This window comes from Cydia pomonella, chromosome 5 (assembly GCF_033807575.1).
Source record: "Cydia pomonella isolate Wapato2018A chromosome 5, ilCydPomo1, whole genome shotgun sequence".
NCBI lineage: Eukaryota > Metazoa > Arthropoda > Insecta > Lepidoptera > Tortricidae > Cydia > Cydia pomonella.
The window spans coordinates 24,135,281-24,148,599 of NC_084707.1; the positions used below are offsets into that span (position 1 = coordinate 24,135,281).

The 13,319-nt window shown below is 36.2% G+C and overlaps 2 protein-coding genes across 2 annotated transcripts; both read right to left on the reverse strand.

Annotated features, from left to right (window-relative positions):
• Window positions 1–4,735: 4,735 nt before the first annotated feature.
• Window positions 4,736–7,572, reverse strand: LOC133518249 (hemolymph lipopolysaccharide-binding protein-like). Its single transcript, XM_061851881.1, has 2 exons — window positions 5,480–7,572; window positions 4,736–5,167 (listed from the first exon to the last, which is right to left on the reverse strand). The coding sequence occupies exons 1-2, from the start codon at window positions 5,781–5,783 to the stop codon at window positions 4,974–4,976; spliced, it is 498 nt and encodes a 165-aa protein (XP_061707865.1). The 5' UTR covers window positions 5,784–7,572; the 3' UTR covers window positions 4,736–4,973.
• LOC133518250 (collectin-11-like) lies at window positions 6,956–9,776 on the reverse strand. The gene is made up of 4 exons (XM_061851882.1): window positions 9,679–9,776; window positions 9,268–9,371; window positions 8,737–8,874; window positions 6,956–7,155 (listed from the first exon to the last, which is right to left on the reverse strand). Exons 1-4 carry the CDS (start codon window positions 9,774–9,776, stop codon window positions 6,956–6,958), a joined length of 540 nt encoding a protein of 179 aa, XP_061707866.1.
• Window positions 9,777–13,319: the final 3,543 nt, after the last annotated feature.

A 13,319-nucleotide genomic window follows, 5' to 3' on the forward strand; every position in this document is an offset into this window, starting at 1 on the left:
AGTAAATTAAATACAAAAAAGGCGGACTTATCCCTGTATGGGATCTCTTCCAGTTAACCTTTGAGGAAATGAGTAAAACAGAAGTAACGGTGAATGAATGACAAACTCAAACAAAAGTGTACAATCACTGAAATTAATGAAATGCACGTTTTCAATACCCATTGATAAAAAGATGCATATATAGAAAAATAACCATAAAATAATGCATATATATATATATATATTAATTCGAACCAGAAAAGTAAAGGAAATTAAAAAAGTAGAAGTACTCAATGGAACTAGGACGTCGTAACCAAAGTATCGAAAACCACAATTTTTTAAGCTTCTCCTTGAGTGATGCTACAGATTGGGATTGCCACACGGACACAAAATATAAATAATTCTGGTTTTACGCTAAGCAACGTTACTGCCTAAAAAAGCCCGGGAAGCCGCAGGTTGAGTATCTACCGTAAAACCCCGTCTCTTCGCCTGGGATACCTATCATCGCCTATTTTTTTTAAAGTTGATATTCCTGCCTAGTTTTTAGGACAGGTTCGCGATCGCGCCGAGAATTCTCACCCAGTACACACAAAGGTTTGTTTCTTCCTCGCCGCGTCGCGCCACTTTGCATTCGTGGTAAATTCGCTTGGCGTGGGTGATGTGGTGTTTGGGTTTGGGTCACCTAATAGTTGTAACGACAAACAGTACGAACTCACTATGTCCACTACACTATCACCACACTCACTGGCTTTTATAAACATAGAATTTCTTTGGATTCTTTTTCAACTGTGTGACTGTTTGTATTTAGAATATGGATTGACTTAATATATGGTTGTCGTTGAGATTCAAGATGGCGAAGACATCTCGAGAATATTTTTTTGTGTTTTGCTCATTTATGTTGTTCAAAGTGTAGTATAGATAGCTTATTATGCAGTGAACTATCGTGGAAGTGTGCAGTTAATGAAAAACTAATCTTGAAACGCGTTTAACCATGTTTTAATCAACATCCGGCAATCCATCGTGGCTTTTAGTAAAGTCCAGCTATCTCTTTACTAAAAGCAACTACCGAACAACGTCATGCTCTACGAGCACACTTAACACTTACAACGAAACTTGACATTGGCAAAATCATCATAGATTTGATGGAAGCCATATTTTAAAAGAAGAAGAAGAAGACTTAATATATATATATTTTTTTTATTAGTATTCAGGACAACAACAGCCGTAGATATACAATTTACATAGGTATTTTTACATAGTATTAGGCCAATAACAGTATTATTGCTTTTGTTATCCGTGTACATTGTGGTTTCATAATAAATATGGGGTATCTTTTAATCGATCTGCGAAATATTCCTATTTTGATGAACAATAATATATTTGGTCAGCAACTTACGGTTAGCAAGTATTTCTAAACCAGTTCGCAATTAATGTCATCTGAGCTGCTCTAAATTAATTTCGTTGGCAAATCTATTATTTGATCGGCAGTAAGCGATCCACCATTAATCAAATTTTGATAAGCAGTCAGTGGGCAAGCGGATTATTTCATTTTGGATAACAATTTACCTAATCCGCAAAATTTGGTTACCTGACAAACCAGTTGATCAGCAAATGTCTAACCAACCTAACCTGGGATAGGTTTGCTGATCAGCTAATTTTATTACTTCCCATTCATTTTTTCCTTCAAAAAACTTACTGCCCTGCCTGACTGACTGGTATTCGTGGGTAAAATTTTACAATATGGACCGTCTGGTGAGGGGTGGCCGGGACGCAACTGCGGCGGGGTGAAGCTGTAGGATCTGGGTAGCTCCAGCGCTGTGAAAGAGCAGCCCTTGCGCCCTCGCGTGACGAAGCACGGTCACTACAGTCGGCCCTCCCTCCGCGTCTCCTTTTTCGCAATTGCTGTCTAGGAGTAGGACAAACAAGACCACAAACAAGATTCTGGTGACCTTGAGGATGATGGTGTGGTATCGTGTCACGTGTCACGTATCGGCAGGACAGTGCAAAATTATGTACCTTTTTATAAGTATAACGAGCGAGCTCATCGCCAACAAACTGTCTCGCAGTTTGGCGAATATTTTGTTTTGTGGTACACATATTTTATATTTTAATGTTGAAATAAATAAAATTTAAAAAAAAACCTGATTTAGCTTCGCCTGCAACTCTGCCGATTTTTCAAACCAAACGCTAGCCACCTTATTATATCAGTTTACCATTCCTTTAATATGCATACATCTCATTTAAACTGCTTAGAGACATGTTTTTTCTACCAACAAATTTTCAAATCTTGCTGACCTAATAATAATTTTGCAGCTCAACTATTTATAAAGCAGATAAATTATAATAAGCAGATCGATATTGGTTATAATGTTGACAGTTTGTGAATTATTTGCTGAACAAGAGTTATACCTCGATTTTTATTTATTGCCAGCAAATTATTTGTATGCAGTGATTTAATGGCTATTTTGTTTTGCAGATCAGTTTTAAAAACGGCTGATCATTTAATTACTTCGCTATGAAAATTAACACATTCTCATTTTGATGCACATAGACATCATATCCAATCTCTTTATACGATTTTTGCACATTGTGCAAGGTTTTTGACAGAGGGGTAAGTAACTGAAAGGTTCAGTCTTTTATGTATTTTTGTAGTTGTACTCTCCGAAAATGGGCAAGTTAACGAGTATAAATATTACATATCTCCTAAGTATTACCAATGGTGTAATCCAGGGGTTCCCAATCTTTTTCAACATGCGGCGCAGTTACAAGTTTAGTATTTTGCAACGGCGCCCTTATAAATTTAAAATCACGGTCGAAAAAGAGTGACACGACGCTATATTATTTACCGATGCGAGCGCTGAAATAGGTACCCGCGGTATTTGTGGTTTCGGATAATGATAGAACTCACGGCGCCCCTCTTTACTTTCTACGGCGCACCAGGGCGCACGAGCAATCGATTACACTGTAATCGATTGCTCTGAGTTGCTAAGTAAACTATGTTTCAAAACCCCCTTTCGTTCTAAAAGGTATCATCCCCCAATAGCAATCAGCAATGCATCTTCCAAATACAAACAATAGTTTTTTATCACGCGCCAGTCGTAACCTAAATGAGCTATCTAAAGTATTGGATATGGATATATTCAACTGTGGCATTCCTAGCGTGAGACGTAATTTAGTGCAGAAATACTTTGAGTATTTTGAGTGAGCGTGTTGTCGCCCTCTTGAATACCTATTAATTACTTATTTATTATTTATACTTTTACCTTACACCTCATTATGTTACTAAGTTAATTAGTATTTTGAACTCCCACATTATCCTTATTAAGTATCATTTGTATTCGCTTTGTTCACATATGTGGTTGCAATAATGCGTAATCTTAGTTTAGTATTATGTCACTACCAGTGAGTTCCTATAATTGGGTTCCTGTATCTACTATATTTTTCTATGTTGATGTTACAGCTGTTGGATCTCCAAATAAATAAAAATAAAATAAAATAAATACAACTTTGTAGGTAAGAATATTTTGTGTTCCGTGGAATGACATGAATGAAACCAAATTTTAATAAAGCATATATTTCTTCACAGAGCAGAATCAAATATACTATTCGCCCTTATATTTTATTCACATCAATAACTTTACAGGAAAAATATTCATCTAGAGTGGATTTCAATAGTAATTGCAAATAATGAACTTAAACAAATATGACAGATTTCAGTAGCATTTAACATACCTATGTATAGGTACCTAAGCTAAATATTTTATAAAGGTTGTTTTCACTTAAAATATTAATAACTAACATTAATTAAGATTGATATAATTAAAATATTTAAGTATATAACCTGTTGATAAGATCACAGTTGTGGTTAATACATAATAATTACAAAGTTTTGAAGGTAAAATGCTTTGTTTACATTATTTGCCTACCGTGGGACCTAGTCAATTTGTGTAAAAATGTCCCTATAATATTTAGTATTATTATTTTGCAATTAGAACTTTACTTTAGGCTAACGTAGCGTATTTGCTATATAATTGTACCTGTAGCAAAACTGCTAGGTATTAACAGATATATCAGAGCGGCCGAGGTGGTCAAAAATAGCTGAATATGCACTCTAGAGCCTTGACAATATAGCGTGTTTAGATATTTGTGAGCAGCTTGGCCGCCCCAATATATTTGATGGCGGCTGTAGAGTCAGCATCAAAAGTAACGGATCAAACTTCGCGTCAAAAGTATCTATTGTCCAATACGTTGTGCAACAGATAATTTAGAACGCGAACTGAAGATCCATATATATCTTCTGACCAGTAATATATGATCCCACAAAAACATTTTCAGGTAAAATTTCCCATTCAAACTTTAACACCTTTTTTCCCCAACGCCCTGTCGGTCGAAAATTATTCTATATCCTTCACTATAACAAAAACTATCTACATACCAAATTTCAACTAAATCGGTTCAGCGGTTATTGATTGCGGTTAATGTTTTGATGATCATCAGTGAGTGAGTGAGTCAGCCAGTCAGTGACGATGGGTTTTTTTAGATATGAATAAAATCGAAAGTATAAGAGCTATGCAATTGTTTTTTTTTAATGCTTAATAAGTCCACTATTGACATTATAGTCCGAGAATTTTGTTTATCTGGAATAATTCCAACCCAAGTAATGAGGGTTCGAAAAAACGACGAAGCGCTTCGAGAAAAGGTAGGTGCTCATCTTGGCGGGGGCACTACCATATCCCCAGATCACGCGCCATTTTGCGGAATTTCATGGGAACTAAATTTATCATACTAAACTAATTTAACAGCGCCCTCTTGACAATGATCATATATTTCTGGTCCCGCTTTAACTGTATTTGGAAAATAATTCCAGGGTGGCAGATAATTTTGGCGCGTTGTTTCAACCGCTACTATTGACACTGACTGTACGAGTATTTCCTATAATGCAATTGTATACATGTAACAAAACTGCTAGATACCTAAGTTTGAACAAACGGCCGTTAATGTTTAGGGGTAAACTCGCAAATAAATGGAGCGCCTCGGTTGCACGGGGCGTCGTTCAGAAGTCCATTGTGATGGATGGAGCCGCAAAACTCATTTTTACTGACGTTGTTGGGCTCATCTTTGTCCCACTCTGAAAAACCGGCCTCGGAGAGTCTCTCACCTGTCAACACACGAAATAGAACTACTAAAACTGCATTTCGTTAAAACATATTTGACGAATATTCATTTTTTACACTTCTCTACATTGGACAAGATTGTTTATCAAGTAATACCTACAGTCTACAAGCTTTCAGGCGGGCCGTATGCTTGTTTGCCACCTACGTAGTATTTAAAAAAAAAACAGATAGTCCACTAACAGAAGATCTGTAGAACAGGCGGAACGAAACTCTTCCTTTTTAAAATAGGGTTCTTCCCCTCTGACGTGACCGTCTTCCCAACCAAAAATGCTATATTCCGATTTTCTCCACATTAATCTAATGCCAAGCTTTTTACCGAACGAGACTGTAATACAGTTTTTTATAAGTAGGAATCGTAATATCCGAATTTGAAGGTAGTAAAAACCAACCCTTACCATTAATTGTTGCCCACACGTCATCATAATAATGCGAAAAACCGATAAAGGCATGATATTCATCTTTGTCTTTAAATAATTCCTTGAGCACGGTAGATTCGGTCTGACTGTTGATGATGGTCAGATGTCCGCCCTCTGCGTGGCACTTGGCCAGGGCCTCGCGCCACGTGTTTTTAGACTCGTGGTATTTGTAGCAGCTGCCGGTGCCGGGCTCCCACTTATACCCTGAAAGCATATAATTGCTAAGTAGGAATTGGCTATTGTGCAAAGTTGGTGGTGGCGGAAATACAAGCGACTTACAAATACAAATACAAAATACAAATTGTTTATTTGACCAATATAAGTTTAAACAGTGTTACATGTTATACTGACCTCCACACTAGGCATAGCCTGTCTCGTAGAGGAAATAATAAGATTAACATATTGTAAGCATTCACTTCAACCCACGATTTCGTGTAAATATGAACTTTCATTGGATCGAATTTAAACTGTTATGAGTCGCACACATGTCGCGCGAGTGACTAAAATCACGTGAGTTAGACCGTATTTTTTGGCTTTCATGAAATCCTCATACTATTTGGCAGCTGCGAATAAGCAATATGTCCCACAGCCACTAGGCAGGCATACACGGAACGAATAATAAACTGTGGTGTTCTTATTCACATTGCGTTGAAAACAGAAACTGTAGGAGACACTCAACTCTAACGCATTTTAAAATTTTTGGTAATACCCAAAATTAATATGGTGGGGCTTCTCATGAAGTGACGTACATCGAAAGTAAATAACATCCTTAGAAAGTTATCGTCCTAAGAAAGCCTCGAAGCGACATCCTGACAACGTGACCTAACTCTATTCCTCCTAAGAAAGTGACCACCTAAGGCTGCCATCGTAGCAAATTGATTTTAAATATCCAATCGCAGCCATCAGCATAGTCAATCTCAATGTTAAAACTAAGGCGAGGTATGTCGAGAAGTATAGTATGGTTATAGTTTTGGTGGATTATCTTATCAGTTAATACGAAACAGAAGAAGTTACAATTTTTCTTACAGCAGAAGGCTTTGTCGCTCTCTATAGTATTAAATTTAGTTAGGTGCTTTGTTATTCTGGATATTTTCCGTAAATCGAGGTAGTTCAGAAGAATGTGTTTTGTTGTTTCCATGCACGCTCTGCAGCTCTGCACATGGGGCTATCTGTTACCCATAATAAAGAGATGTGTGTCTAGTGTCTTATGTCCTGTAATTAATCCTACTATGTTTCATAGTTGGTATCTAGGTGTCTTCAGTAGTATTGGTGAGCTTGTAGTTTAATCCCGATAGAATTTCTTTGACCTGCCTACATGTGTCCAGTTCATCTCAGTATTTTTGGTGTAGTTGTTTGGTAAAACACTTATCATGTAGTTTATGTTAGTTAGTTTGATGAATAAGAATCACCTTCTGCCTTAGTGGCGCCGCACTTGTCCTCCTTGCGGCAGAAGTACGGCAGCATGCTCTCGCAGCTCATGTCAGCCAGTTTGCCCTCGCTCGTCAGCACCAAGCAGTCCTCGTCCGTGTTGGCGTTGTCTGGCTGACCGTCAGCCCAGCTCACCGGAATAGATGAGACCGATAGTCCTGTCGACAACTGAAAATGTCTAAGCCTGCACCTCAACGTTTTACATTTTTACAAATCAGTTACATGTATGATTTAAGCTAAATTTAAGGGATGGTGGAGATAACGTCACTACTTTACAGCTTTTTATAAGACACTAGAGAGCCTGTAGAAGCTCCTTATGCGGATTTAGTGAGAAAGTGAGGCATTATACAATGATATTTCGGTATTAGAAATTATTAACAGCATTATAGTAACAAAAATGACTTTATTGGTTTTCTAAGTATTTCCCTTTGAAGTCTACACATTTTTTCATTTTTTCATTATATTATTTTAAAAGCAGTACCCCTAGTGTAAATAAATTCGATTTCGAAACGTAACGTACTACGCGTTTGCGTTTAGTCTCATTTTGTATTGGATTTAGAAAGAGCGCGCCAAGCGGGACGTTTTGGAAACTCAAAATCCTATACAAAATGAGACTTAACGCAAACGCGTTCGTCACGTTATGATGTCGATCAAATTTACACCAGGGGTACAGTTTAGCCACTGCGATTGGGACACCTCCGAAACGTGCGTTTTGAACGCATCGGCTGCTCCTATAGTATCAAAAAATGTTGTCCGCACAGTTTGTACTTGATGTATGGGAACAAAAAGAAATTGGAGGTGAAAGTGACCCATTAAATAGATACTTTGAGCCTTTAAACAAGCGGATGTTGTTGCCGACTGATGTAGGCTCGCATTATCGTGGTGCCTATAATCCGTCTGCGGCGACTGACTTCCCTGACTTTTACAATCACCTCTGGCAAACAAATGGACCATTCAGAATTTACTGTTCTACGTTTTAGCAAGGGAACAGTTTTATTATGCCCAGTTTTTCTAAAGAAACAGGCAACCATTTGTTTTGCAGTACTTCGTGCACGAACAACTTTTGCTGGATTTTGTTCAACGTTTGCTGTTTATTGTTCGGTTCATACGAATAGGTCTACGTTTTGTCACCTATGACAATATCATAGACATGTTTCGAAGGCCCGCCGTTATATTTTATTACAAGCTTTTATTTAGTTTCACCATCAGTTTTAGTTTCATCTGTAATCAAATCTTGCAACTGAAATTTGACCCACTTCCCGGTTTCGTCGATCGTGTTAAAACTTTTTTTTTTTTCTTCATATTACCGCCAAAATGTTCAAACTATACTGTTATAACCTCAGTTGGCAGATGGCAGCACTACTTCATTCAAATCAAATCCCGAAATATAAGAGGCCTCGTTACTTAAGGAGGTATTATAAAATAATATATATATATATATAGTTATTAATATTTATTACCACTCTTAGCATGTAAATTATCTGCAACGCAGGCTTCGTCAGGTGGCCACAGATGCATATCAGCAACATGCCTCGTCCCTAACAAACCAATGATGATATCCGCAATAGGCTTCGTCATTTATACGAGTAAACAATAATAATTTAAGCTAAAGAAAATAACCGTCACGAATCGTACCTGGCCTTTTATATTTTATTTATTTTCTGTAACTACTTATGTCAATAAAAGAGACGTGAACCTAGTTCATACCTAGTTGCTAACTATGTATGAATCAAACTTACCGTCAAGAGACTTGAAGTTTTTCGTGGACAATATAGAATTTATCCCGGTGAAGACGCTGCGAGTCAGCTTGTGCTCGGCCATCATGGCCGACATCGCCCGGGTCATGGCTTTGGTCGTCGGAGAAGCCAAGATACCACCTGCAAATTTACAATGACCGTACAAAATTACTTTCTAATTTAAATTACTTAATAAACGATTGAGGAATGCGACGTGTAGAAGAGCACAGCCGGAAAAAATTACGAACACACTTTTGACCAAGCTTAAGGGATTTGCCACACTGGATGCGTTCTGCGGTCTGCGGTCAGGTCAGGTCATAATTTCAATTTGACCAAGCTTAAGGGATTTGCCACACTGGATGCAAATTGAAATTATGACCTGACCTGACCGCAGACCGAAGAACGCATCCAGTGTGGCAAATCCCTTAAGCTTGGGCAGGTCATAATTTCAATTTGACCTGACATGACCGCAGACCGCAGAACGCATCCAGTGTGGCAAATTCTTAAAAGGAGACGCTTCTTTCGATAACTTACCTTCGAGGTAGCAGCGCATGGCCGCGTCCGACCAGATGGTGGGCACCATGTGCAGGCGCAGCCACGCGTTCACTTCTGACCTGAACACGTAGTCGGATTCGCCACTAGCAATGTAGTACGGTCCTGTAAAGTATCATCGGACTATTTTATGAAAGCTACACGTTTTCGTTCTTTATTTCTACGAGGAAAAGACCGTATCAGGTAAGACCATCTCCGTCTCTTTCGTCATTACTAACTCTTGCGTTTGTACATATACTCCACTTACAGAAATTCGTTAAAGCAGAAGACACGAAGCTCTTCCTTCCTGACTGTGTCTGAGCAAGATACGATGGAAATACAAATAATTCTTGTCCTATGACTGTCTTCGCAACCAAAAGTTTTATATGCCGCTCTTCCCCACATAGACCTTACCTAGATTTCTTAGATACTGTCATTGTCTTCTTTTTCCAAGTTGAATCCTCATGTCTGAGTGTCTGTTGCTCTATATTGTACTGCTTTCCATCGGTCATCGTATGAGGCCAGCCAGAGAGTCTACCGCGAACCACGTTTGAAGTGTTGCCTTGTTCGTCGCATTTGTAAATTCGTACGTAAGTGTGACAAGGAGGCAACACGACGAACGTGATTCGCGGTAGACCCTCTAAACACTCATCGCATTCTCGCGCATGACTTCATGCATCTAGGCGGCGCGACCAAAGAGCATATAATCACTACGTTTTGGCGCGACTTCGAGTATGGAGTCGAGCGCGAGAACGCAAGTCATGCGATAAGGGTACTTATTGTAACTATTTTGAAAAAAGATCGTCATTGCTTGCTTTTTTAACTACAATCATGAATCACTTTTTGAACGATGGGTCATACGCCGTATAAGCGGGAAAATATTAATTGTGAAATATGTTTCAAATATAAATTACCTACGTATTTATAGTTACGTATTTATTGCGGAAAGTTAGGGATACGGAATAATAATTATCAACTATGTATTTTGTGATTAATAAATATTTGAGGACAATCCATGTGCAAATGAAATATTTATATGACATTGTACTTGTCTATTTAATTTAGAGGTTTGCAAAAAGTTTATTTTTGCAGAAATCGCGAAGCGTCTGGTCAACGAGGAAATGCCGCCAGCGTCCTTGATACAATGCCTCAAAGGCCTATTTTAGATTTAAGCTAATTATAGTAATCTTCTGTATATGTATATCCATTATGTATATTGTTATTGTAAATAAAGTTTACAAGTTAATTTTTATATGAAATGTGTGTTTTTAACACGTTGACTTCTATAGTTCGTTTTTTTAGGTATCATTTAGTGAAAATTTATATTTCATAAATTTAGGTACAACTTAAAAAAAAAACATAATAATAATAAATTATATACTAAGATATTAAAATTAAAACTAAAATATAATAGAACTTTAAATAAACTTATAAATAAAAAATGCTCTCAGGTGACCTGCCTTCATGCATTATGGTACCCAGAAGACTGGCAGCGTTACCTTTTTGGATGGCCAGGCTTATCCTCTGGCCGAGATAGCTGCCAGCCCTCCGGTCACCTGAGGGCTTGGGTCCCTTTTAGTGAAAGGGTAAAAAATCTTAACGTGTTTTTTATTGAAAAAAATCTTTTAAATAAATAGTAACTAAGGTAGGTGAGGTATATAAAGCCCACCTTTATTTAATATGTTTTTTTTTTTTAAATAATCAAGATTATATGTGAAACTCACTCAATCCTATAGATTTCTCATTTATTTAAGTTTCTTTAATATTCAATTAACTGTAAAGTTAAAAAACAATTCAAATCTGTTATTACTGTACGAAATGTAATTTTAAAATGTAAAAATAATAAGGCCCAAAATAATTATTTAAGTAACTTGAAATTTTCAAGAGTACCGTAATATTTTAATATTCTAATCTACTCAAAGGTTAACTGGACGAGATTATTTATTCCAACTCTGTATCTAGCATATTTTCTCTTTGTGTAACTATTACCTATGTTGGCTATGTTCAATAAAGAAATTATACAAGTACTAGTAGTTAACTCTTTATTGTACAAAAAATACATAAAAGTAACATACAATTAGTAAAAAGTACAAACGCGAACTTATCTCTTTGAGGGATCTCTTCCAGTTAACCTTTGAGTAGATGAGAGCAGAGAGTGAAAAGAGGGTGACATATGCAGCAAAATGTACAACAAGGTACCAGAAAGGGACCAAGACCACCTTGGTACAAAGTATTGAAATACATCAAAATAGATTTTTTTTTTATTCATAACTCTGATAAAAATAAATTATTGATTCGTAACGAACGTTACTTAAACATTTAAAAATAAAAATACTTAACTTACCCATAAATAAAATAATACACGATAAGAAAAACATTTTAGAAACTTATACAATCTTGTTAATTATTTTTATCATAAATTTAACTATTTATTATTTTTATAATCGTCTCTCACGCGTGAACCTTGTCTATGCCATCAAGACAATATAAACGAATTATGTTAATTCGCTCATCGAGTGAGTCAACTGGTGTTTCGCCGATATTTCCTCCTGGAAAATCTACAACAGCTATCGACTTACCTAACTATTAATTTAACAAGGATAAAATATCAAATTGATATTGTTAATAGGCTTGACCGATTTGTATACGTATTGTATCGACTGCGAAAAGAAGCAGCTCTTTCCGTGTACCATGGTTATGTGGCATCCATATTACGATATGGGCTCATACTTTGGGGTAACTCAGTAGATGCGGATATTATATTTAAATTACAAAAGAAATGTATCCAAACTCTATGTGGAGCTGACTTTTTAGCGCACTGTAAACCTTTGTTCCAATCCAAACATATACTGCCTCTTTCGTCACTCTATTTTTTTTTATGTGTAAGATTTTTATTAAGAAACATATGTCACTTTTTGAAATTATCACAACGAACTCCAAGCATAAAAATAATTTACTTTTACCTATAACTAAACTAGCGTTATCCAGAAAAAACGTCTACTGTATGGCTATCAAATTATTTAATATCCTTTCTGATGAATTTAAAAAATTGCACCTACATACATTTCAAAGAACATTGTTTGATCATTAATTTAATTGAGAATTGTTACTATTCTGTAGATGAATATATTATCAATTGTAAATTATAATTTAATTTTAATAGGTAATTCATTAATGTAGCATGCTAATCACACTGACACTTCAATATCATAACTTTGCAAGTACTCACTTTCAATGATAATTATGTCACTAGTTTTATAAACAAGGTATTTAGGTAAGTACTAACTTTGAATATTGCATATTCTACACTGTATCTTGGTTGACGTGATCTGGTCCTGGCAGAATATCAGTGCCTCTCCCATAGGGTGAAGCGTAATACTGAGCCAGAACCTTTTTGTTTTGCTGCGACGCACACAACATTTCCTTTATGTATGGAACAGTATTATTTAAATGTATTTTTTTTTTTTTCTTTCTACTTCTATTTTGTATAAATGTGTATTTCTCTCGTATAATTTTGTATCATCTGTTTTTTTTTGTCATTTTATTAATTGTATTTCCTGTGTGTATTGTGGCAAACAAATAAACGGATTATCTATCTATCTATCTATCTAATGTTATAATTTATCAAAAATGTATTTGAAATTTTGTTATTTTTGGAATTGCATGAATAATTGTAGTGTGTAAGTTTACCTTTTACATTTTGTACATAGTTTAGCTAGTTAGTAAGTAGCAAGATTTGTACACCAGTCATGGCAAACAAGAATCGTGGTGTAATTAAACATTGAACACCTTTATACACACACCTTTATACATACTACATACTTAAATTTTTGAAGACCTATCCATAGATACCCCACACGTATTGGTATGATGAAAAATATATTTTTTTTTAAACTACTTACTAGGTTTCGTTCAACCCAATTTTCGGTGGAAGTTTGCATGGTAATGTATATCATATATTTCTTTTAGGTTTATCATACTCTTATTTTAGAAGTTACAGGGGGGGGGGGGGGAGGGCTTACATTTTACCACTTTGGAAGTGTCTCTCGCGCAAA

Excerpts from the sequence above, each read along its gene's own strand:
- LOC133518249 (XM_061851881.1), bottom strand. The coding sequence starts at position 5,783 with ATGCTTTCAGGGTATAAGTGGGAGCCCGGCACCGGCAGCTGCTACAAA. Across the intron at positions 5,168-5,479 it reads TTATAAAAAACTGTATTACA|TTTTAGTAGTTCTATTTCGT; the intron begins GTCTCGTTCGGT and ends AACGAAATGCAG.
- LOC133518250 (XM_061851882.1), bottom strand. The coding sequence starts at position 9,776 with ATGACCGATGGAAAGCAGTACAATATAGAGCAACAGACACTCAGACAT. Across the intron at positions 8,875-9,267 it reads CATGCGCTGCTACCTCGAAG|GTGGTATCTTGGCTTCTCCG; the intron begins GTAAGTTATCGA and ends GTAAATTTGCAG. Across the intron at positions 7,156-8,736 it reads AAACTTCAAGTCTCTTGACG|GACTATCGGTCTCATCTATT; the intron begins GTAAGTTTGATT and ends AGTTGTCGACAG.